General features: G+C 43.7%; 1 protein-coding gene across 11 annotated transcripts in view; it reads left to right on the forward strand.

Moving 5' to 3' along the window:
• PHF10 (PHD finger protein 10) overlaps window positions 1-27,055 on the forward strand; it is an 885,396-nt gene that overhangs the window by 314,011 nt on the left and 544,330 nt on the right. Inside the window, exon 3 of one of the 11 annotated variants that reach the window (XM_029594276.1) lies at window positions 26,740-26,831. The exons of the other annotated variants lie outside the window; for them this stretch is intronic. Within the exon in view, the coding sequence (XP_029450136.1) occupies window positions 26,740-26,831 (92 nt within the window). The remainder of the gene's footprint in view (window positions 1-26,739; window positions 26,832-27,055) is intronic. 11 annotated transcript variants of the gene reach the window in all.

A 27,055-nucleotide genomic window follows, 5' to 3' on the forward strand; every position in this document is an offset into this window, starting at 1 on the left:
CCGATATTCATAATGACCGTCATGGGTATTAAACGCGGTCTTCCACTCGTCCCCCTCTCGGATTCGTATCAAATTGTAGGCCCCCCGCAAGTCCAATTTGGTAAATATTTGCGCCCCCTTAATTCGATCAAACAACTCGGTGATGAGAGGAATAGGATATTTGTTCTTTCTGGTGATGGAATTAAGGCCATGATAGTCAATACATGGTCTTAAAGACCCATCCTTCTTTTTAACAAAAAAAAATCCGGCTCCCGCCGGGGATGTGGAGGGTCGGATAAATCCCCGATCTAAATTCTCAGCAATATATTGTCGTAATGCTGTAGATTCAGGTTCCGATAGAGTGTAAATACGTCCCTTGGGGGGAGTCTGTCCGGGAAGAATATCAATGGCGCAGTCATACTTGCGGTGGGGTGGTAAGCATTCCGCGTGTTGTTTACTAAAAACGTCCTGAAAATCTTTATAAGGAAGTGGGATTCCAGAAGACAGTAATGTGGTATGCACGGAGATAACTGGCAGATTTTTAAGGCAGTGTTGGAAACAGAAGGGGCCCCATGCAGTGAGCTGTAGTGAAGCCCAATCTAATTGAGGCTGATGAGTCCGTAGCCATGGTAGTCCCAATATTATCTGGTTTACTGATGATGGAAGAACAAAGAGCTGAATGTGTTCTTGATGAAAAATACCGGTACAGAGTAACACGGGTTTGGTTCTATAGATAATATGCATTCCCACCGATTGCCCAGACACTGAGGTTACTGATAGAGGAGTGGGTAATGATTCTACCGGTATCCGGTATTTCTGCACCAGATGTTCCTGGATGAAATTTCCTGCCGCTCCTGAGTCGATGAAGGCTTGAAAGTGCAACGATTCTCCGTTAAGACAAATGGTCGTGGGTAGTAATAATTGAGGAGAGGGAATGGTGGGACCCAGGGAGGCCTCTCCCACCCGACCTAGGTCTGGGAGTTTCCCGACTTGTTGGGGCATTTATTGAGATAATGCCCTGCTCCGGCGCAGTACAGACAGAGATTCCTTGCCCGTCTGCGATTCCGTTCCTCAGGGGTCAGGCGAAATCGATCAATTTGCATGGGTTCCTCCGAGTCCCCAGAAGCTTGGGTCGGAGGTGGAGTCACCAGTGATTGCTGAAACGTCGGGGCCAGACGGAAATTTCTACGGGTGGCAGCTCGCTCTCGCATCCTTTCTTGAACGCGTAAGTCCAACCGAATGGCTAACCGGATCAAGCCTTCCAATGTCTCCGGAGGATCCCTGCCAGCTAATTGATCCTTAATGTGCTCTGCAAGGCCTTGTCGGAAGATGGCCGTGAGACTCTCCTCACCCCACGCCAGTTCAGCTGCTAAGGTGCGAAATTGGATGGCATATTCCCCCACCGAACGGGAACCTTGTCTTATCTGCAGCAATTCATTAGCTGCGGAGGATGAACGTCCAGGTTCGTCGAAAATCAAGCGGAATTCTTTGAGAAACCGGTCCAATGAATTGAGGATAGGGTCATCTCGTTCCCACAAGGGAGATGCCCAGGCCAGTGCCGGACCTTCCAGTAAAGACAGTAAGAAGGTAGTCTTCGTTTTGTCATTGGGAAAAGAGGCAGGTTGTAGAGAAAAATGCATTCGGCACTGGTTGATGAATCCTCGACATAATGCTGCATTTCCATTAAAGCGAGGAGGAGGTGGCACCCTGACTGGGGCAGGGGCGACCACCGGGCTGGGAGCTGGTCCAGTAGGTAGATGAGCCTGAGCGTCCATTCGTGCAACCAAGCGGTCCAGGACTCCCGTGACTTGGTCTAATACCCCCTGCTGTTGTTGAATCTTATTAGCCATCCCAGGAATGGCTTGTAGAGCGGTCAAATCAACTGATTCCATGGCTTCGGCCAACTGTTATGATCCCTTGCAGATAGTAGTGGAACCACCGGTTAGACCGCTTACCTTGTGACGAGAAGTCCCACAGATAATCCGAGTCAAGGCAGGCAGCAGGCAACGAATCCAATACTCAGTCCGGGTCAAGGCAGGCAGCAGACAATCAGGAACCAAATAGCAGATAATCCAAAGGCAGGCAGCAGGCTACGAATCCAATACTCAGTCCGGGTCAAGGCAGGCAGCAGACAATCAGGAACCAAATAGCAGATAATCCAAAGGCAGGCAGCAGGCAACGAATCCAATACTCAGTCCGGGTCAAGGCAGGCAGCAGACAATCAGGAACGGAGGCAATATCACCAGGCGAAAGCTCACAAGAACAATCGTGGCCGAAGCAGCGAGTTGGAGAAGCTGCTCCCTTTAAATAGTCTAATCTCCCGCGCAAAAGGAGCCTCTGCCGGCGTCTGACGTCAAGGGGGCGGAGCCAATGCTCGAGGCTCGCGTTGATTGGTTCCCCTAGCCGCGTGGAGATGCTGGACTGCCTGCCGGGAGAAAACGCCCCGATCCCCACCAGATCGCGCCGTCGATGCTGCCGGGTCAGCCCCGTTATTCCCCGGACCCCGAACGGCCCCCTCCGCGCGCTGCCGCGCCGAGACCCGCGTGACTAAGGTAACATTTGGGCACTGAACTAGGTTTTGGTCAGGGAAAAGTTCAAAATGGTCTCGATGGGCACCTTGATTCCCCTCCTCAAAGCAGGAGACTGGCTCTGCTCCCTCTATCTAAAAGACAAGTATACCCATATCCCCATTTCTCAGGCGGATCGCAGATTCCTGTGAATCCTGGTAGATTGGAAACACTATCAGTACCGGGTTCTACCCTTCGGCCTTGCGTCCATACCCCGCATTTTCACCAAGTGCCTGGTGGGGTTCGGAGCCTATCTTCGGAGGCAAGGCGTCCATGTCTTCCCTTACCTCGACGATTGGCTTATCAAGAGCAACTGCAGGCAGGGGGCACAGAGTGCCCTGCGAGCCACAGTCTAGGTCTTGGAAAACCTGGGGTTTTCTGATCAGCTATCTGAAATTCCAACTCCAACCATCCTTGCAACTGGACTTTACTGGGGCCAGGCTGGACATTGTCCAAACGAAGGCTTTTCTACTTCGAGACAGAGCGGAGACCCTCACGACTCTCGCTCGGGTAGTCTTCGGTTGCTCGCATGTCGTGGAACACCAATTTCTCCGTTTCCTGGGTTATATGGCAGCAACAGTACATGTCACACCGTTCGCTCGACTTCACATGCGCAGGGCTCAATGGATGTTATGATCCCAGTGATGTCAAGTCACCAGGACCTACGAACATAACATAAGAAATTGCCATACTGGGTGAGAACAAGTGTCCATCAAGCCCAGCATTCTGTTGCCAACATTGGCCAATCCAGGCTACAAATACCTGGCAAGTACCCAAACACTAAGTATATCCCATGCTACTGATGCCAGTAAATGCAGTTGCTGTTGTCTAAGACAACTTGATTAATAGCAGTTATTGGACTTTTCTTCCATGAACTTATCTAAACCTTTTTTAAACCCAGCTACATTAACGGCACTAACCACATCCTCTGGCAACAAATTCCAGAGCTTAATTGTGTATTAAGTGAAAAATAATTTTCTCAGATTAGTTTTAAATGTGCTGCTTGCTAACTTCACAGAGTGCCTCCCCTAGTCCTTCTATTATCCGAAAGAGTAAATAACCAATTCACATTTAGCCATTCTAGATCTCTCATGATTTTAAAGACCTCTATCATATCCCCTTCTCAGCCATCTCTCCTCCAAGATGAACAGCCATAACCTCTTTAGCCATTCCTCATAGGGGAGCTGTTCCATTCCTTTTATCATTTTGGTCACCCTCCTCTGCACTTCTCCATCGTAATTATATCTTTTTTGAGATGCGGCGACCGGAATTGTAAACAGTACTCAAGGTGCGGTCTCACCATTGAGCGATATAGAGGCATTATGACATTTTCTGTTTTATTCACCATTGCCTTCCTAATAATTCCTAACATTTGTTTTTTGACTACCGCAGCACACTGAGTTGACAATTTCAATGTACTATCCACTATGACGCCTAGAGCTTTTTCCTCGGAGGTAGCTCCTAATATGGAACCTAACATCGTGTAACTACAGCTTGGATTATTTTTCTCTATATGCATCATCTTGAACTTGTCCACATTAAATTTCATCTGCCATTTAGATGCCCAGTCTTCCAGTCTCGCAAGGTCCTCCTGAAATTTATCACAATCCGCTTGTGATTTAACTACTCTGAATAATTTTGTATCATCTGCAAATTTGATTACCTCATGCGTCATATTCCTTTCCAAATCATGTACTAATCACCATGCTCCTTTGGCAGTCCCTCTTGTGGTTGACAAACCCTTCAAATTTGGAGTGGTTGATTCCTTTCTGGAGCCCACAGCCCCAGATTGTCTTCACCACAGATGCATCCCAGACATGTTGGGGAGGCCATGTTGCAGGCCTCCACACCCTGGTTCTTTGGTCCTGGCATCAGAAGCAGACCTAGATCAACTTTCTGAAGTTGAGGGCGATCCGATACACCCTACAGGTATTCAGAGAGCAACTTCTCAACAAAGTGGCCCTTGTTCAGACCGACAGTCAAGTAGCTATGTGATATCTGAACAAGCAGGGAGGAACAGGGTCCTACGTCCTCTGCCAGGAGGCAGTCCAGATCTGGTCATGGGCCATCAAGAACAGCATTCTCCTCAGGGAGGTGTACCTCCCTGGAGTAGACAATGTCCTTGTGGACTCATTGAGCCATGCCTTCCAGCCTTACGAGTGGTCCTTCAGTCAGGAGGTAGCGAACTGCATCTTTTGCTTGTGGGGAACCCGGACATAGACCTCTTTGCTTCCTTGGAGAACAGGAAGATGGATTGCTTCTGCTACCTAGGCCGGATGAGCAGGGGATCGGTGGTTGATGCTTTTTCGGTTCACTGGGGCACAGGGCTGCTATACTCTTACCCTCCCCTACTGCTCATCTCAAAAATCCTCCAAAAGCTCTAGCAGGACGGGGGTACCATGATCCTGATCTTCCCCTTTTGGCCTCGACAAGTATGGTTCCCGCTTCTCGGTAGCTTGCCACGCGCCCCCCCGATCTGGCTAGGGACTGCTCTGGACCTACTTTCTCAGGACCTGGGCAGACTCATCCACCCCAACCTCCGAGCCCTGTCTCTAACGGCTTGGATGTTGACTGGGTGACTGTACAGGCCATGAGCCTTTTGGAGGGCCTATCCCGAGTCCTGCTGGAATCCAGAAAACCCTTCATAGAAAATCCTATAATCTCAATTGGAAGAGGTTTTCGGATTGGTGATCGATCCCTTCTCCTTTTACTAATTTAACCTTTTGAACTACCTGTTGTAACTCTCTGAGTCTGGTCTGCAGACCATATTGGTGAGGGTTCACCTAAGTGCCATTGGGGCATACCAACAGGGTAAGGATGGTGCCTCCATTTCCACCCATCTGCTTGTGGGGTGGTTCATGAGAGGCTTGTTACAACTTAAGCCCCCCACTCAGCCACCAACAGTCTCCTGGGACCTCAACGTCATCCTGACTCAGCTCATGAAAGCTCAGTTCTTGCCATTGCAGTTCTGTGACCTGAAATACCTATCCTGGAAGGTCATCTTCTTGGTTGCAGTCACTCACCCAGATCACAGAAGTAAACTGCAAGCTCTTGTGTCATAACCCCCTTATACAAAATTCTGTCATGATAAAGTGATTCTGTGTACGCACCCGAAATTCCTTCCTAAGCTGGTCAGAGTTCCATTTTAATCAATCCATTGTGCTGCCTTCTTTTTTTCCAAAGCCGCATGCTCACTGGGGTGAACGGGCTCTCCACACCCTAGATGTAAAAGGGCTCTAGCCTTTTACTTAGAATGGATGGGACGTCACCGTCTTTCTATTCAACTTTTTGTCTCTTTCAACAAAAAAGATTAGGGGTTGCTGTATCCAAACAATCCTTATCCCATTGGCTTGCGGACTGTATTTCCTTCTGCTACACTCAAACTGGCTTATGGTTTGAGGGCCACGTCAAGGATCACTCCAAGCAGGCCATGTCAGTTTCGGTGGCTCACTTGCGTGCAGTCCCCATTCACGAGATTTGCAGAGCAGCGACCTGGAGCTCTCTCCACACGTTCGCCTCGCATTATTGCCTAGATAAAGATGGCCGGCGGAACAGTCATTTCAAACAGTCAGTCCTCCGTAATCTCTTTCAGCCATGAACAACCAAAACATCAAGTGGACCAACGACCCTCCCCAACTACTCCACTGCCAGAAAAAAATCTGCGATCTCAAACCACGGGCCTTCTTATCATCCCTCCCCCCAAACTAGCACACCTCTCCTCCACCAGACAACACACTTTCTCTGTAGCTGGCCCCACCCTCTGGAACAAGCTTCCCCCCAACTCAGACTGGAACCCTCCATCCACTCTTTCAAAAAGAAATTGAAAACCTGGTTATTCCTAAACGCCTACCAACATCCCACCTACCCCCCCCCCTTTAACACCCACCGTCTCTCCTGCTTAAATGTATATACTGGATACATGTGCCCCCTCAAGGCTTACTGCCACTCGTTTATTAAAGTTTGTTCCTAATTTCTCGTTTCATTGTATACTTAGTTCCAACCAGTTTTTGTTAAATGTAAAATAGTACGACCTCTTGTCATACTATTCCAATTGTTATGTGAACCGATGTGATGTACGCCAACGAATGTCGGTATATAAAAGCAAATAATAAATAAATGAAACCCAACTCTCCCTCCGTGGGCCCTTCCTTGGGTGCAGGCCTGCTCCTCTAGTTGTTGCAGCTCTAGTTGTGCATGTTGGCACCTGTTCTATGCTGCATATGTTGGGAGCGGTCTGGAGCTACTTACTCACCCATGTGTGAGGACTAATATCCTGCTTGTCCTTGGAGAGCAGAATTGTTTACCTGTAACAGGTGTTCTCCAAGGACTCCAGGATGTTAGTCCTCATGAAACTTGCCTGCCGTCCCACAGTGTTGGCTTTCTCTTGGGTCGTTGTTTAGTTTTCGTGAATTCTGTTATAAGACTGAAGAGGAATCCCGCGAGGTTAGTGGCATGCTCAGTGTGCCAGTCAAAGTTTCTAGAAATTTTGACAAAAGTTTTCCGTGCCGGGCTCCATCTGATGTCACCCATGTGTGAGGACTAACATCCTGCTGTCCTTGGAGAACACATGTTACCAGTAAGCAACTCTATCTGCCAGGAGCCCTCAACAAGAAGGGCTTACAGCTTTAAATAGAAACAGTTTTTGTCTTTGTGTACACAGCTTCTTGGAGCCGTTTGCTTGTGAATCAGGGGAGCTTCTTCAGTACTTGTTCTCATTTTCTTATTTGAGACTCAGTTTCTCCTCAGTCAAGGTGCATCTCTGTGTCATAGCAGCGTACCATGTTCAAGTGGAGGGTAAACTGATATCCATTCATTCTTTAGCGTCAAAGTTTATGAACGGCTTATGCCCTACCAAATCGGTGGCCAAATCACCTATTCCATGGGACCTAGCATAGCTTATGAAGCCACCCTTCTTCGAGCCACTGGAGTTGACTTCTTTAAAATTTCTCATATGGAAAGTGTTGTTCCTTGTGATCACATCAGCTAGAAGAATCAGTGAACTTCAGGCATTGGTACATTACTTTTCATATATTCTTCCACAATAGGGTGGTACTCCACACCCACACCAGTTTTCTACGAAAAGTAGTCAGCTTTTCATATAAATTAAGCCATTTTGTTAGCTGTGTTCTTTCCAAGACAGCATACTCATGAGGGTGAAAAAGCTTTGGGTTACTACTGAAAAAGAACTCAGCCACATCAGACTCACAATTCATTTCTTACAATCTTAACCATATGGGCCTATCAGTTGCCAAGCAAATGTTCTCCAACTGGCCAGCATACTGTATCATGCATTGTTATGAACTCACTAGCTTCCAGATTGGAGATTCTGTTAAGGCTCATTAGATGAGCCATGGTTGTGTTAGTGCCTCCTCTACGAGCCAGTGCCTATCTAGAATATCTGCAAAGTTGCAGCTTGATCAGTGAACACCTTCACATCCTAAAACTGTCCAGATAATCTATCAAGAAGTGATAGTAAATTTGGACAAGCAGTTTTGCCTAGCCTGTTAACCTAGTAGGCTACTCTCCATGGTGGAGTCTGGGTTGCTTTTTAAATAAATGCTCAGCTGCATCCCTCTGCTTGGGACTCTCCACGTGTCATGGTTAATTCAGCCCTGCTTGTAGATGGAGAAATCAAGTAAACAGTGTTCTCTGTAGTAAGAAGGATGAATTAGCCATGCTTAATACCCTTCTGCCTCCCTGGAGAGTCATCTACCTGGCTAAAGTTGGCTCTAAAATAAATTGAGGACTTATGAATTAATGCCTACGCAGCAACTCCTGCATGCTCAATAGAGCAAAAGCTCTATGACTTGGGAGAGAAGGGTCTGTTTGGCACTATCTGTTGATATCATCCTTGTTTCATAGCTAATTAATTCTGCTGTCTACAGAGAAAATTATTTATGGTGAGCAAATGTGCTCTCATGGGTCCTCAACATAATACAATCAGGATACAGATTGATAATCTGGCTTTTCCACCAAATGGATCACCAGATCCCGCTTGAGGGAAGTCTTTTAATCAGGATGTGCTACAGGAGAATCCCTCCTCCCTCTTAGAGGTCAAACAGAGAGGGCAGGGTCAAACAGAGAGGGCAGAGAGGGCAGGGTTTCTACAACTACTTCATAATTCCAAAGAAAGCAGGGGGTTTCCATCCCACCCTAGACGTAAGGGCTTTGAGCAAATATCTAAAAAGAGAAAAGTTCAGGATGGTTCCCTAGGCACCTTAATTCTCTTTCTACAAAATGTCACAGAAAATATCTCAGATTTGAAGTATGGGACAGTTATATCCAATAATTTGTGCCACTTTTCGGCCTGGTGTTAGCACCATAAATCTTTACAAAAGTCTCATTATGGTGGTGGCATATCTACGCAAACTGTGTTCCCCTTCCTGGGCAATTGGTTGGTCAAGAGCACATCTCTGATGGATGCCATAGAATCGATATGCACAGTCATCCAGGTGTTGGAGTTACTAGAGTTCCTCATCAACTTTCCCAAGTCCTACTTGAGCCTGTCATCTCAGCTGGAGTTTATTATTTATTTATATTGATTGATCACATTTCTTACATATGTAAATGAAAGAGATGGAGCACTACTAGATGTGACTCAGAAACGAGCCTTCCTTCCACAATGGAGGGCTATCACATTGATATCCACAGTGGAAAGGATCTAAGTGAGTATTCAGGCTTTATCATAGGACATTTTGAGGTTGCTGGGCCTCATGGCATCAACAGTCCATGTTAATCTGTTGGCATATCTCTATATGAGGAGAGCCCAATAGACCCTCAGATCATAGTGGCTGCAGGTCACTCAGGATCTTTGAGATAGCATCCACATAGTGCAGCCGCTCAAGGACTCCTTGTCGTGGTGGAGGAACAATTTCAATCTAACCAGAGGTGTTTGTTTACATTTTCTTCTAGTCCCAATTGTCCTGACCACCGATGCATCCAATTTATGGTGGAAAGCCCATGTAGAGAACACTCAAGGCCTTTGGCTTGCTCAGGAAATACTTCCTCAGATGATATGTTCAGGAAAAGCTTCATCAAATAAACTTCCTGTGCTAAGGGCAGTTCAGTATACTCTGAAGACTTTTAGAGATCAATTGGCCAACAAAGTGATCCTGGTCCAAATGGACAATCAAGTAGCAATGTTTTACATAAACATGCAGGGAGGTATGTGATCATAATGCAGAAATAGGGAAAACTGTCCCTTATTTCTTTCTTTATCCTGATACCAGAATGAATTGATTTCCAGGTCCCAGTTTGTCTCCAAGCAAACTCTTATACTCACAGATTGAAATTAACCAAGAAAATCTGACACGAAACCAAAACTTCCTCTTTTAGATGGTTTATTGCAAAAAGTACAACTCTAAACAGAAAAAAATCTCTAAAAATAGTTAGCTCCCCCTAACTTGCACAGGCAGCTCATTATATACTTTCGATTTTTCATTATACACATATACAGCCAATCAATACATTACCCATTTATATTGATTGGCTTGCATCATATTCTCATGACATCATTATCTCATAGAGCCAGTCAGGTAGGAGATTTATTTCTTCATATAAAGATATACTAATTAGTATGATGTAAACTATAATACACCCCTTTTCTCCATCTTAGATCTTATTCTCCATTTTAGATGCAAGGGCAAGCTGTCCTTTTGTCCTCCATCTTAGATTGAGTATCATGTGATGATTTTCACTCTTTCAATACAAAAACATGTTTATCTCTTGCGAAAAGGGGAACAATTGCAGTTTCATTTTGATCTAATATCCCAGGTGTGGGGTATTAGATCACCACCCTAGACTCCAGAATGAACCTTAAAAAAATTCATTAACACCACCACAAAAGAGGGCTTTTATAAACTTCAGGTCCTAAAACAATTAAGACCTCTCCTCCACTTCCATGACTACAGATCTGTCCTTCAAGCCATACTATTCTCAAAAATTGATTACTGCAACGCTCTCCTGCTTGGTCTCCCGGCCTCCTCCACTAAACCTCTTCAGATGCTGCAAAACGCAGCAGCCAGGATCCTTACTAACACGCGCAGGATGGACCACATCACACCATTACTAAAAATACTTCATTGGCTACCCATACACTTCAGAATACTCTTAAAGACTCTGACCATCATTCACAAATCCATATATATCATCAATCCTCTCTGCAACTCACCATACCCCTCAAATTACACTCCTCATCAAGGCCTACCAGATCTGCATACAGAGGCTCCCTACAAGTTCCTCCCAGCAGTTCCATTAAACATAACTCCATCGAAAAACGAGCGCTTTCCACCGCGGGACCACATCACTGGAACTCTCTCCCACCAGACCTACGCCAGGAACATTGTCATCTCACATTCAGAAAAAACTGAAAACTTGGCTCTTCGCCCAAGCTTATCGCTGAAGAAACCCATGGTACCTGCAAGGACCTCCACCCCCCTGGTTGATGTCCTCTTCCAGCTGCATTAAGTATCTGCTATTCTAGAACCGCTCATGTATATTAACATTACAATTGAATCTCCGCTATGTAAATATGTATTTAAGTTTAACAGAGAACCAACCGCTCCTTGTTGTTCGGCTCTTCTATACATTTAGAATAGAAATTGTTAATCTATTCTTTTTCTTCAAACAGCCATGTTCGACCTCCCTGTTTTAATGTAACTGTCACTTCCTGTGTTAACTGATTTCCCCCCTTGTTTATTGTAAACCGGTACGATAAGACCTTGTCTTGAGCATCGGTATATTAAAAGAGCTTAAATAAATAAATAGGTGTGGGCTTAAAATAATTCTTGTTTTCAGAAAGGAAACAGAGAGTAGGATTTAATGATCAATTTTCTCAGTGGAAAAGGGTAAACAGTGGAGTGCCTCAGGGATCTGTACTTGGACTGGTGCTTTTCAATATATATATATATATATAAATGATCTGGAAAGGAATACGAGTGAGGTAATCAAATTTGCGGATGATACAAAATTATTCAGAGTAGTTAAATCACAAGCGGATTGTGATATATTACAGGAGGACCTTGAAAGACTGAAAGATTGGGCATCCAAATGGCAGATGAAGTTTAATGTGGACAAGTGCAAGGTGTTGCATATAGGGAAAAATAACCCTTGCTGTAGTTACACGATGTTAGGATCCACATTAGGAGCTACCACCCAGGAAAAAGATCTAGGCATCATAGTGGATAATACTTTAAAATTGTTGGCTCAGTGTGCTGAAGCAGTCAAAAAATCAAGCAGAATGTTAGGAATTATTAGGAAGGGAATGGTTAATAAAATGGAAAATATCATAATGCCTCTATATCGCTCCATGGTGAGACCGTACCTTGAATACTGTATACAATTCTGGTCGCCGCATCTCAAAAAAGATATAGTTGCGATGGAGAAGGTACAGAGAAGGGCAACCAAAATGATAAAGGGAATGGAACAGCTCCCCTATGAGGAAAGACTGAAGAGGTTAGTGCTGTTCAGCTTGGAGAAGAGACGGCTGAGAGGGGATATGATAGAGGTCTTTAAGATCGTGAGAGGTCTTGAACGAGTATATGTGAATCCGTTATTTACACTTTCGAATAATAGAAGGACTAGGGGGCATTCCATGAAGTTAGCAAGTAGCACATTTAAGACTAATAGGAGAAAATTCTTTTTCACTCAATGCACAATAAAGCTCTGGAATTTGTTGCCAGAGGATGTGGTTAGTGCAGTTAGTGTAGCTGGGTTCAAAAAAGGTTTGGATAAGTTCTTGAAGGAGAAGTCCATTAACGGCTATTAATCAAGTTGACTTATTTATTTTATTTATTTAAAATTTTTTTTTTTTTTTTTTTTTTTTTTTTTTTATATACCGGCATTCATGTTGCAAACACATCATGCCGGTTTACATATAACAGGGGTGTACAGTAAACAATTCAATAACCTATTTGTGTAGAAGGAAGCAGTTACAAATAACAAGGTAATAGAACTGGGAGGAGAGAAGAAAAGAAAGAGAATAACATTAGGTATAGGTATTTACATTAGTAATAACATTTTTACATGTGGAAGTGGTAGAATCTGGCTGAATAGAATTAATCGGTGTCCGGGAAAGCTTTTTTAAACAGCCAGGTCTTAAGTCTCTTCCTGAAGGTTGGGAGGCTGGGCTCCTGTCTAAGGTCCGGTGGGATGGAGTTCCATAGAAGGGGGCCGGCTGTTGAAAAGGCCCGATCTCTCAAGGTAATGTGTTTGGTAGTTTTGGCTGGGGGCACTTGAAGAGATCCTCTGAGTGTGTCTCTTGTTGGTCTGGAGGAGTTATAAATTTGGAATGGGACTTGTAAGTCGAGTGGGGTGTGTTGATGGATGGTTTTGTATATTATGGAAAGAGATTTGTAGAGGATTCTAAAGTGAACAGGCAACCAGTGGAGTTCTTTTAGGATTGGAGATATATGGTCCCTCCTCCTGGAGTTTGTCAGTAATCTTGCCGCAGCGTTTTGTAACATCTGGAGGGGTCTAGTATAGGAGGAAGGTAGGCCCAGAAGGATAGAGTTACAGTAATCGATCTTAGAAAAAATGATAGCTTGTAGAATGGTTCTGAAGTCCTGAGTGTGGAAGAGTGGTCTAATTCTTTTCAGAACTTGGAGTTTGTGGAAACAGTCCTTGGTGGTTCTGTTGATGTAAGCTTTAAGGTTCATCCGGTTATCAATTAATACTCCTAGATCTCTCACCTGTGTAGTAGTTGGGATAGTTGGAGGATTAGAGATGGCATTATTATCTGGGGAGATGAGAAGCAGTTCTGTTTTAGAGGAGTTTAAAACTAGGTTTAGGTTAGCCAGGAGATGTTTAATTTCGAAGAGACAGTTTTCCCAGTGAACCAATGTTTTTGTGTAAGATTCTTTAATGGGTATCACGATCTGGATGTCGTCGGCGTAGAGGAAATGTTTGAGGTTAAGGTTGGAGAGGAGTTGGCAGATAGGTAAAAGATAAATGTTAAAGAGTGTAGGTGACAGTGAGGAGCCCTGGGGGACACCTATGGATGCGTCCATTCGTGAAGATTCTTTGTTCTGTATCTTAACCTTGAAGCCTCTGTTGGAGAGAAAAGATTTAAACCATGAGAGAGCTGTGCCTGAGATACCTATAGAAGCCAGAATGGAAGTGAGAATGGAATGATTGACCGTATCAAAGGCGGCTGATAGGTCCAGTAGAATTAAGAGGAAGGATTGGCCTTTGTCAAGGCCCATTAATATGAAGTCAGACATGGAGATGAGGAGGGATTCTGTGTTCAGTGACTTGCGAAATCCGTATTGTGATTGGAATAGGATTTTGTTTTCTTCTATGTATTCGGAGAGTTGAGTATTGACAACTTTTTCTAGAATCTTGGCTATGAATGGGAGATTGGCGATAGGACGGAAGTTGTTGGGGTCTTTAGGATCCAAGTTGGGTTTCTTGAGTAGAGGTTTGATGGAGGCCAATTTGAGGTCGTCAGGATATAGTCCTTGGGAGAGTGAGCAGTTTATGATGTCCGACAAGGTTTTAGCGATGGAGTCAGGGATGGCCAGGAGCAGTTTGGTGGGGATAGTATCCAAAGGATGGGAGGAAGGTTTCATTCTTCTTATAAGAGTTTGTATCTCTAAGATAGAGATGGGTTCAAGTGTTTCCAGACCATTGTTGTTGAGGGATGATTGTTGAAGAGACTGGTAAAGAGCAGGGTCGGTGGGATTAGAAGGCAGATGAGTTAGAAGGCTGTTGACTTTGTTGTGAAAATGAAGAGCAAGTTCTTCAGCTTTGGGTTGTGCTAGGTCGTTGGGAATCTCCTGTGGGATGATTTGGGTGAGATTGGAGACATAGGCGAAGAGGGCTTTTGCGTCGAAGATTAAGTGGTGAATCTTGGATGCATAGTAGTCCCTTTTGGATTTAGAGGTAGTTGACTTGTATTGATGGAGGGTGGCTTTGTAGATGGATCGTGTATTGGTGCTTGGGGATTTGCGCCAGTCGCTCTCTTTCTGTCTTAGATTTTGTTTTAGCTTTCTTAGTTCTTCCGTGAACCATGGTTGTCTTTTGGAGGCGTTTGGGAGTGATTTTTTGGTTGCTAGCGGACATAGCTTGTCGGCTATGGAATCTGTTATGGCTTTCCAAGAGCGGAGAGCTGTGTTCGGGTTTGAGAGATCAATGGATGGAAGTTGAGAGGCTAGGTGGGAGCTGAGGTCTTCTGTAGAGCAGGATCTTCTGTATGGGAAAGATGGTGAGGGCCCTTTGGAGGTGGAGGGTTTGTTCAATGAGAATGCGGTTGAGATAAGTGAGTGATCAGACCAAGGGACCTTCTTGCTTTTGAGGCGTGAAGAATGTTTGATGCCTGGGTTAATAAAGATAAGATCCAGCGTGTGGCCTGCTTTGTGTGTGGGTTTGGTAACTAGTTGTTTGAAACCCAGGGCTGAGAGGGCAGAGAGAAAGGATTCACAGCTGGATGATGGGGTAGGATTGTCCACATGCAGATTAAAATCTCCTAGGATAATTGCTGGAGCGTCCAGTTTGATGAGGGTTGTGATTTCCTCTACTAAGGGGGAGGGGTCTGTCTCAAGGAGGCCCGGAGGGGCGTAGACGAGTAGGATTTGTAGTTGTTCCGAGGTGAAGAGACCCATTTCTAGTTTAGAGTCTGAGTTGTATGGGTGCTGGATGAACCCGAGGTCTTTTTTTGATGCAAATAGGAGTCCTCCTCCTCTTTTTTTCAGTCGGGGGATGGAGAAGATGTCGTAGTTTGATGTGGGAAGTTGGTTTATAATTGCTGTGTCCGTGGGTTTGAGCCATGTTTCTGTTATAGCACATATATCTGGTTTGGTATCAAGGAGATAGTCGTTGAGGATTAGAGATTTAGGGACTTAGGGAATAGCCACTGCTATTAATTGCATCAGTGGCATGGGATCTTCTTAGTGTTTGGGTAATTGCCAGGTACCTGTGGCCTGGTTTGGCCTCTGTTGGAAACAGGATGCTGGGCTTGATGGACCCTTGGTCTGACCCAGCATGGCAATTTATTATGTTCTTATGACTTAATCTTTCATTTCTTAATCAGATCATAAGACTTTAGACAGATGCAAAAATAAATTGCTTAGATCAACTATTTGTTCTACAGCAATACTCTTTGCAAAATTGGCCTAATAATGAAGATCCCAAGACAGCAAAAGGGTCTTTTCTAATCTAATCTAATCTAATCTCAGCGATGGGCTTTACCCAAATAGTCAATAACCCGACACATAAAGCAGGACATACGTTGGACCTGATCTTTATCAACAAAGGCATAAAATCGTCTTCCCCACCAAAAAATACGAAGATACCCTGGTCGGATCACTCCCTGATTTCTACCTCATTCGCATTGGAAAAATCTACTGCTCCTCATCCACCTACTCCCTCCTTTAATTACAGGAAACCTTGTCACCCCGACGACCTCACCAATCAGCTGACCAAACACCTTCCCGCTATTGTTCTCACCGATCCCAATACGGCCTTACGATCATGGAACTCCATCACAGAATCCATAGCCAATAAGCTCTGCCCTCTAACAACAAAAAAATCCCACCCAGACGCCTCCAAAAAACAACCATGGTTCACCGACGATCTTAGAAGGCTAAAACAAAAATTAAGACAAATGGAATCCAACTGGCGGAAAAGTCCTACTGCTAGCACACTCTCAGCCTACAAACGCTCGCTACAACAATACAAGACCAGCACCTCCAAATCAAAAAGAGACTTTTTTGCCTCCAAAATCCACAACTTAGTCTTTGATGCGAAAGCTCTATTCTCCTATGTTTCCTCCCTAACCCAAGTACCCTCACCAGAATGCCCTAGTAACCAAGCTCAAGCTAAAGCAGATGAACTCGCCATCTTCTTTCAAAACAAAATCACAAATCTTCTTACTCAACTTCCCTCCAATATCATCCCTCTAACTCCAGCCCTAATGCCTCACATCAAAAACATTCATCTTGAAATGTTTGAACCCACTTCGTCTTCCGAAATCCAAACCATCCTTAAAAGAATGAAACCATCTTCGCACCCAGCGGACCATATTCCCTCAAAACTTCTCCTCTCAATACCAGACACCATATCCAAAACATTAGCAGACATCATCAACTGCTCGCTATCCCAAGGTTCCTTCCCAGAAGACCTCAAACAAGCCTCACTCAAACCTCTTTTAAAAAAACCCAACCTGGACCTAAAAGACCCCAACAACTACCGTCCAATAGCTAATCTCCCTATCATAGCTAAGATTATGGAAAGGCTTGTGAACGCCCAACTATCGGACTTCATCGAAGACAACAAAATTCTATCCGCCTCACAGCATGGATTCCGCAAAAATAGGGGCACAGAATCCCTACTTACCTCCCTAACAGACCTACTCATCTTAGGTACAGACAAAGGTCAATCCTTTCTATTGATCCTTTTGGACCTCTCAGCAGCTTTCGATACCGTAAATCACGCTATCCTCATCAAACTGCTAGCTGCGATAGGAATTTCTGGTTTAGCGCTCTCCTGGTTCAAATCGTTCCTAACCAACAGAGGCTACAAGGTAAAAATCCAGAATAAAGAATCATCACGCCACGACTCGACCATCGGAGTCCCACAAGGTTCCTCTTTATCCCCTACACTCTTTAATATTTACCTCCTACCACTATGTCAACTCCTCATCAACCTCAAGTTAATACACTTTCTCTATGCAGATGACATCCAGATCCTGATCCCCATCAAAGAATCATACTCAAAAACCCTTGAATACTGGGAATCCTGTCACCTAGAAATCAAAAACCTCCTCAACAGCCTCAATCTGGTACTAAACTCTGCCAAAACTGAAGTATTACTCATAACTCCTGATAACAATCTCACAACCTCTCTGCCAAACAACCTACAAAACCACTCATGTAAGAGATCTAGGTGTGCTAATCGACAATAAACTAAACTTCAAAGCCCACATCAATAAAACCACCAAAGACTGTTTCTATAAACTGCAAGTTTTAAAAAGGATAAGACCACTCTTCCATGCCAAAGACTTCAGAACCATCCTCCAAGCCCTCATTTTCTCAAAATTGGACTACTGCTGCTCCACTTTACTTGGCCTCCCCTCCTCATACACAAAACCGCTCCAAATGGTCCAAAACGCAGCAGCCCGTCTACTGACAAACACTAAGAAAAGAGACCATATCTCCCCAGTGCTACAAGACCTCCACTGGTTACCAATTCATTTCAGAGTCATTTATAAATCCATCACCTTGATATACAAAATCATTCACCAACATACCACAATCGATCTACAAATTCCTCCCCGCTTCCACAAATCCACAAGACCGACCAGGGAAGCCTACAGAGGATGCCTCATTGTTCCACCCACGAAAACCACTAATCACAGCACCTTAAGAGACCGAGCCCTTTCCACCGCAGGCCCACAGTTATGGAACTCCATCCCTCCAGAACTCAGAAACGAACCATGTCTCCTAACCTTTAGGAAAAGACTCAAGACATGGCTTTTCAGGCAAGCCTTCTCGAACTCTACCTAATATGCACCATAAACAAACTCTCTACTCAGAGACTGTACATATGAGACACCATATTTATATTGAACTTTTGTACATAATTATTCTCCTCTATCTCTTTCTATTTCTTACATTCCCAGTTCATTAGCCCTTGTTAATTGTAACTGCTTCTCTTCATCACGTTATTTATGTTTTTTGGTTGTATTATCCGCACCCCTGTTTTCTGTAAACCGACATGATGTGAACGAGTTCATGAATGCCGGTATAAAAAAACCTTAAATAAATAAATAAATAAATAATTCTGCAGTACCTCCTGTGTCGGGAGACTGTCTAGATATGGGATTGGCCCATCTCTCAGGCGATGGTTCTCGGAGTCATGTATCTTGTAGGCAAGGAGAATATCCTTGCAGACAAATTTAGTTGTGTCCTGGAGTCCCACGAATAGTCCCTGGATCCAGTGGGTAGGGAGTAGCAAATCAGATATTCCATGAGCGTGGCATACCCATGGTAATCTGTTTGAGTCTCCCCAAAACAGGAAGGTCCTGCTCTTCTGTTCCAAGAAAGGGACATAATCAAACTAGTATCTGATGGTTTTTCCCTCAGTTGGAGCAAGGGCTTGTTGTATGTGTATCCTCTGATTCCATTCGTCACGAAGATGTTGTTAAAGCAGGGAGAGGACTGGGGGACCATAATTCTGATTACCCCCTTTTTGGCCAAGACAGATTTGGTTCCCCTTCTGAGAGAGAGATTCATCAGGGATCCCATCAGACTGGGGAATTCCTAACCTCTTTATCACGCAGGATTGAGGGTAATTGCAACATTTCAATGTCAGGTCCCTGGCTGTGTCTCAGCTTGGATATTGAGTGGGTAACTACAATCCCTGAATCTGCCAAAAAATGTTGCTTACGCACCCAACACTGCCAGTTCCTCGACACGCAGCAGGATGCCTCGGCTCCTGTGACTTGTGGCAGGATGCCACCGCTCTTTCTGCTTCCCGTTGTGCCGAACCCAGTCATGTTTAAAGGGTCCACAGTGAGAAAATACCTGCGCTGCCCTTGAATAATGTCACCTGCCTAGGCCTATAAAAGGGCTCCATTGACTTTCATTCACTGCCTCAGCAACTGGTCAACTCTCGAAAGAGTGTGAGTTGCTGCTTCCTGCATCTCCAGCCTTGTCCTTGTCTTTAGTGTCTCTAACCTTGCCTTGTCTCCAGTCTTGCCCTTGTCTTCATCTTCTGCCTGCCTTCCCTCGGATTGCTTCTCTGAACTGACCTTAGCCTGTGACCTGACCATCCCTGCTTGCTGCCTACCTCAACGATAGCCTAATCACTGACCATCCTTGCTTGCCACCTGCCTCGACCACAACCTGACCACAGGCCATACTTGCTTGCTGCCTCCTCTGACCACAGTCTGACTCTGGAGCCTCTCTCCAGCTTTTATCTCAGAGACTGCTGGCTCCCAGAGCCCAAAGGCTCAACCCAAGGCGAAGGGGCTGATAAAGGCGAAGATCCAGCTCATTCTCTATACCATATGCTCCATCAGTTGTTGGTGAGGACCTACAGGGCTTTTCTAGTAGGTTAGGTCAACTTATTCCAACACAAGGGTCCACAAATCTAACATGTCTCATGTTTTCTAGGCTTCAAGAAAGGCATGAGCAAAAAACATTCGATTCTTTCTCCTGCTCCATCCAAAACTTGCTCAATTTTTACATTTGGGCGATTCAGGTCTTAAGACCAATTCAGTACGAGTTCACCTTAGTGCTATTGGCTATTATTGCCAAAATATAGAAGGTAGACCAAGGTCTGTATAGCTTTTGGTTGTCCAATTCATGCAGGACCTGCTTAATTTGAAGCCTCCCATTAAGCATCCTGCTGTATCTTGGGACTTTTATCATGGTACTATCTCAGCTGATGAAAACTCTTTTTGAGCCACTCATTGTAACCTGAAGTACATCGCACTACTGTTTGAATAGGGACTCATCATGACAGGATATTTGGCCAGTCCATCCTGCAGAATCTCTTTGAACTGTAGTATCCAACAGCTCCTAGTGCCTGCTGTTTTTGTATCAGGCTGCTCCTCATAAGAGAGAATAGAGAAAAAAAAGACCTTGTCAATGCCCATTATTGTGCCCATTAGTGCTGTGTTTGTCTTCCTCTTTTTTCATTTCGGACAGTCTTTACCTAAGGATTCTTCACTTGTGAGGACTGCCATCCTGTTTGTCTTTAAAGGAAGCATAGTTGCTTACCTGTAATAGGTGTTCTGAGGACAACAGAATGTCAGTCCTCATTAAATCCATCCACCTTTCCTTAGAGTTGGCTTCTCCGTATAAGCTGAGGGGCCTCTGCACAGGCATGTAGTGGTATGCCAGCCTGCATATGCCCAATAGGACACAGTTAAAGTTCTAGAAAATTTGACATAAAAGTTCCAGTCTAGGCTCCATTAGATGTCTCCCTACTTATGAGGTCTGACATACTGCTATCCTCTGAGAACGCTTGTTACAGATAAGCAACTCTGTTTTATATTAAAATTTATAAACATAAAAATCATATCATATGATGTACGGATTTGACCTGGTGGGTGAGGGAGGCTCATCGTTTTTAAAAAGCTCCTTTCTTCTGGTGAGAAATGGGAGCAGGAATGTGATGCAGCTAGACAAAGGTGCAGGCCAGATGACAAAGCTTGCAGGGGTATGTTTGGCATCGCTATATTCAAATTTTTTGAAGGTGTAAACAAACATGTACAAGGGTGAGCTGGTATCTGGAATTTCAGAAGGCATTTGAGAGGCATATCAGAAAATTAAAGTCATGGAATAGAAGGCAATGTCCTATTGTGGATTGGTAACTGGTTAAAAGACAGGAAACAGAGACTAGGATTAATTGGTCAGCTATCCTTATGGAGAGAAGTGAATTGTTGTTGAACATATTCATAATGATCTGGAAAAGAGAGCAGTGAGCGAGATGATGACATTTGCAGATGACAAAATTATTCAAGTAGTTAAAACACAAACTGACTGTAGAGAATTGCTGACTGGGGAACAGAAATTCTAAATAGATGGAATTTAATACAGACCAGTCCAAAGTGATACACATAAGGAAATTATAACTTTTGGCTGGCCACAGAATGGCCCCATGACCAGGTGCACTCACTCCAATGCTGGCATGGGATAGGGTGCCATTATCTTGCTTCCTCGGGTCCCTCTTGGTGTATGCGCTGAACAATAAAGACCCCGCAGCGGGAAACAGCAACAGTGCCGGCAGATGTCAGCGTGGGCTGGGGATTTAAATCCCAGCCGCGCTTCCAGTCAGCGCCTTAGCAACATATCCTCCTGCTCCTGCAGTGTGTGTTGCTTCAGAATCTTGCCTTGTTTTCAAGGCCTGCCTTGCCTTCGCCTTGTTTTGCCTCCTTTGTTACCTTGCCTCATCCTACGTCTGAATCCAATTCTTTTCTCACTCACTGCCATTGAAGCAGAGAGCAATGATGGAGTTGCATTAAACCTTGATACTGTTATTTGTTAAGGGTAGCAACTGCCACACCAGTAAGTTTTCCCCCATGCACTTTTTCCTTTATTTCAACCTCTAGCCTTTAGGGATCCCCACAGTATTTATCCCATACCCCTTTGAATTCCTTGACTGTTTTCGTCTTCACCACCTCTTCTGGAAGGGCATTCCAGGCATTAAGCACCCTCTCCGTGAAGAAATGTTTCCTGACATTGGTTCTGAGGCATCCTCCCTGAAGTTTCATTTCATGTCCCCTAGTTCAATTGATTTCTTTCCAACGGAAAAGGTTTGATGATTGTGCATCATTGAAAGCTTTCAGATATCTGAAGATCTGTATCATATCTCCCCTGCACCTTCTTTCTTCCAGGGAATACTTATTCAGATCCTTCAGCCTCTTTTCATAAGTCTTGCAATGCTGAGCCCTCACCATTTTGGTTGCTCTTCTTTGGACCGCTTCTATCCTGACTTTATCCCCTTTGAGATACGGTCACCAGTACTGATTGCAGTACTCCAGGTGAGGCCTCACCAAGGACCCGTGCAAGGGCATTATCATCTTTTTTCTTCTGGATTTTCCTCTCTCTATGTAGCCCAGCATTCTCCTGGCTTTAGCTATCGCCTTGTCACATTGCTTTGTCATCTTCAGATCATTGGACACTATCACACCAAGGTCCCTCTCCCAGTCCGTGCACATTAGTCTTTCACTGCCTATCACATACAGCTCTTTTGGATTGCTGCACCCCAGATGCATGACTCTGCACTTCTTGGCACTGAAAGCCAAATCTTTGACCATTCTTCAAGTTTTCTTAAATCACTTTTAATTTTGTCTACTCCTTTAGACGTGTCCACTCTGTTGCAGATCTTAGTATCATCCACAAATAGATAAACTTTACCTTCTTTCCCTTCTGCCAGGTCGCTCAAAAAGATATTGAACAGAACCAGTCCCAAATACCGATCCCTGTGGCACTCCACTTAACACCGTTCTGTCTTCAGAGTAGATTCCATTTACCATTACAAGCTGTCTCCTGTCAGTCAACCAGTTTGCAATCCACACTACTACCTTGGCTCTCACTCCCAAGCTTCTCATTTTGATCATGAGTCTTCTATGTGGGACCGTATCAAAAACTTTACTAAAATCCAAGTAAATCACATCGAGCGCTGTTCCCTGATCCAATACTCTAGTCACCCAATCAAAAAAACCAATCAGATTTGTCTGACAGGACCTTCCCCTGGTGAATCCATGTTGCCTCTGATCAAGCAACCCACCGGATTGTAGATAGTTCACTATCCTTTCCTTCAGCAGAATCTCCATTAATTTTCCCACCACTGAGGTGAGGCTAACCAGCCTGTGGTTTCCAGCCTCCTTTCTGCTCCCACTCTTGTGAAGTGGGACCACCACCACACTTCTCCAGTCTTGCGGCACCACTCCTGTTTCCAGGGATCTATTGAACAGATCCTTCAGCGGACCCGCCAGCACATCTCTGAGCTCCCTCAGTATCCTGGGATGTACCTCATCTGGTCCCATGGCCTTGTCCACTTTGTTTTCCTAGCTCTTCCCATATATTTTCTTCTGTAAACAGAGTTTTGTCTATTCCACCTCCATCCACAGTCTTGTTAAGTAGTGATTGCCCTTCTCCAGGGTCATCTTTAGTGAACACTGAACTGAAGTATTTGATATTTCGGCCATTTTCTTCATCTCTCTCTACACATTGATCTTTGTCACCTTTCAATTTCACTACATTACTTCTGACCTTTTTCCTTTCTCAGATATATCTGAAAAATGTTTTGTCATCTCTCCTTTCTTCCGCCAGACTTTTAGCTTTCTTGATTTCTTCATCTCTCTATTTCACCAGATATTCTTCATTTTGGGATCCTTTATATTTCTTTAACGCTGTTCTTTTTGCTTTTATTTTATCAACCACCTCCTTTGAGAACCAGATGAGTTTCTTATTTCTCTTACTTTTGTTTACTTTTCTAACACAGATTTGTTGCCTTTGTAATTGCTCCTTTTAGTTTGGCCCACTGTTGTTCCACCTCTCTCATTTTTTCCCTGTCTTCTAGTTCTACCTCCTTCCTGCTACAGACGAATGTAGGCCATTCTTTCCATAAAGCCTTTTACTGCTCCAAACACGACCCCAGCCTCCAAAGTATTCAAAACCACTTTCTGTATACCAAGTTTTGAGTCAGGAATTGCAATTATCTATATGGCATAACTTCTCATTTCTCTTTCCATGAACAGGTAATTCTTCCGAAAAGGCAATAGTCTTTGCAGTGTGTCTTGTCTTTCCTAGATTTTATAAATCTTTTTGTACTTCATGGATATCATTTCTGTTGAGGTCATTGATCCCCAGATGAATGATAACACTGATATCAAAGTTCCTACTTTTTTCTTCAATGACTTGGACTATCTGGTTTGCATTTCTACTAGTTGAGGATCCTCGAAGGCATTTAATTGTCACCATCAGAATGTGCTCCCAAATCGGTGTTTAAAAAAGGATTGGATAAGTTCTTGGAGGAGAAGTCCATTACCTGCTATTAAGTTCACTTAGAGAATAGCTACTGCCATTAGCAATGGTTACATGGAATAGACTTAGTTTTTGGGTACTTGCCAGGTTCTTATGGCCTGGATTGGCCACTGTTGGAAACAGGATGCTGGGCTTGACGGACCCTTGGTCTGACCCAGTATGGCATTTTCTATTCTATTCTATTCTAAATCACAGAACATATAGAAAGACATGGTTTAATGGAACAAAGTCAGCATGGCTTTACCCAAGGCAAGTCTTGCCTCACAAATCTGCTTCAATTTTTTGAAGGAGTTAATAAACATGTGGATAAAGGTGAACCTGTAGATGTAGTGTACTTGGATTTTCAGAAGGCATTTGACAAAGTTCCTCATGAGAGGCTTCTAGGAAAAATAAAAAGTCATGGGGTAGGTGGCGATGTCCTTTCGTGGATTACAAACTGGCTAAAACGAAACAGAGTAGGAGTAAATGGACAATTTTCTCAGTGGAAGGGTGTGGGCAGTGGAGTGCCTCAGGGATCACAAGCAGATTGTGATAAACTGCAGGAAGACCTTGTGAGGCTGGAAAATTTGGCATCAAAATGGCAGATGAAATTTAATGTGGACAAGTGCAAGGTGATGCATACAGGGAAAAATAACCCATGCTATAGTTACACAGTGTTACATTCCATATTAGGTGCTACTACCCAAGAAAGAGATCTAGGCATCATAGTGGATAACACATTGAAATCGTCGGTTCAGTGTGCTACGGCAGTCAAAAAAGCAAACAATGTTGGGAATTATTAGAAAGGGAGTGGTGAATAAAACGGAAAATGTCATAATGCCTCTGTATCGCTCCATGGTGAGACCGCACCTTGAATACTGTGTACAATTCTGGTCGCCGCATCTCAAAAAAGATATAATTGCGATGGAGAAGGTACAGAGAAGGGCTACCAAAATGATAAAGGGAATGGAACAGCTTCCCTATGAGGAAAGACTAAAGAGGTTAGGACTTTTCAGCTTGGAGAAGAGACTGCTGAGGGGGGATATGATAGAGGTGTTTAAAATCATGAGAGGTCTAGAACGGGTAGATGTGAATTGGTTTTTTACTCTTTCGGATAATAGAAAGACTAGGGGGCACTCCATGAAGTTAGCATGTGGCACATTTAAAACTAATCGGAGAAAGTTCTTTTTCACTCAACGCACAATTAAACTCTGGAATCTGTTGCCAGAAGATGTGGTTAGTGCAGTTAGTATAGCTGTGTTTAAAAAAGGATTGGCTAAGTTCTTGGAGGAGAAGTCCATTACCTGCTATTAATTAAGTTGACTTAGATAATAACCACCCCTATTACTAGCAACGGTAGCATGGAATAGACTTAGTTTTTGGGTACTTGCCAGTTCTTATGGCCTGGATTGGCCATTGTTGGAAACAGGATGCTGGGCTTGATGGACCCTTGGTCTGACCCAGGATGGCATGTTCTTATGTAGAATATGAAAACCAATTTTTACAAGCGATATGACACTTTAAGTTACAATTATCAGAGCTGTAAGGAACTACTATGTAATGGGAGATGAAGTAATTGAAGCTAATTATATAGGAGTCCAGGGAAGAGTATATAAGCAAGTAAACTCAGGGGTGGGTGGGTAGAGGAGTAAGGAGGGAGGGAACTAAAAGTGGCTAGAAGTAAAGGATTTATTTTTTTCCTTGGACCCAGAAAAGAAGTCTAGATTGCACCCTTTTAGGTTTCAGTTAAAATCTGCCCCCTCCTAAAAACCAAGGCGCACAATTATGCAATTATACACAACTTCTGTACTAGGCTCAAATATATATAACAAACAGTAAAAGTTCATTTATCGAATTCTGGAAGGCTTGTGAATCCAGGAATACCTGCAGTCAGAAGACCCTGTTCCTCCTCCACACACTAGTCTTATGGCCAGGCAAATCCAGTTATCCCCACTCCTACTACAAACAGTGGCTAGAAGTAAAGGGTTTATTTATTTTTTCCTCAGACCCAGAAAAGCAGTCTAGATTGCACCCTTTTAGGTTTCAGTTAAAATCTGCCCCCTCCTAAAAACCAAGGCACACAATTAATCAATTATACACAACTTCTGTACTAGGCTCAAATATATATGAAACAGTTATCTTTATTTCTCTCTCATCAACATCTCAAAATCACAGTACATTTTAACATAAACAACTAGAATAAAGCCTTAACAACTAGAATAAAGCCTTAACAAAAATACCTCATAACCTTTTTCCCTCAATTGCCAACCCTCATCATCATGAAAACATAGAAAAAATATAGAACACAGAGAAAAAAATAAAAGGATATGAAACAATATTTAAAGTTAGAAAACAGTCCACTATGCCAGGGGTGCTCAAACCATTCCTACCGGCTCCCCAACAAGTCATGGTTTCAGGATATCCTTAATGAATATGTATGAGATTTGACTGCACCTCTTCCTGTTAATGCAAATATATTTCTCATGTGTATTCATTAGGGATATCCTGGAAACCCGACTGGCTTGGGGGGCTGATAGGACTGGTTTGAGCATCCCTGCACTGTACAAATATTAATACAAACAATTTTGGTATCTTTGAAACTTAATCCATTTTCTTAACCATCGATCCCTTTATAAGAGAGAAATAAAGATATACAAAGTTACTTGAAATGTTATGAGATAAGGCTTTAACTTCTCTATTTTATTTTTATGTATTTAAAGCTTTTTTTATACCGGTTTTCGTGGGTTCATCATATCGGTTTACATGGAACTTGAAACATTGAACAATGAACAGGGTGCAAAACTTGGAGGGGGTAAGATAACAGATTACAGAGAACTTGATTTAGGCGATGTAAAGAGGATTATTTGAGAAATGCACATAACATTAAAGGAGCAGGGGGGATGTGAGAGGAGAAGAGAGGAGGTGGGGGGTGGAATGTAAATAGCATTAATGGAGAAGAGAGAAGGTGCAGGGGATTATTTGGGGATATACATAACATTGAAGCGGGAGGGTTGGGAGAAGTGGGGGGAGCATATA

Source organism: Rhinatrema bivittatum, chromosome 3 (genome assembly GCF_901001135.1).
Source record: "Rhinatrema bivittatum chromosome 3, aRhiBiv1.1, whole genome shotgun sequence".
NCBI lineage: Eukaryota > Metazoa > Chordata > Amphibia > Gymnophiona > Rhinatrematidae > Rhinatrema > Rhinatrema bivittatum.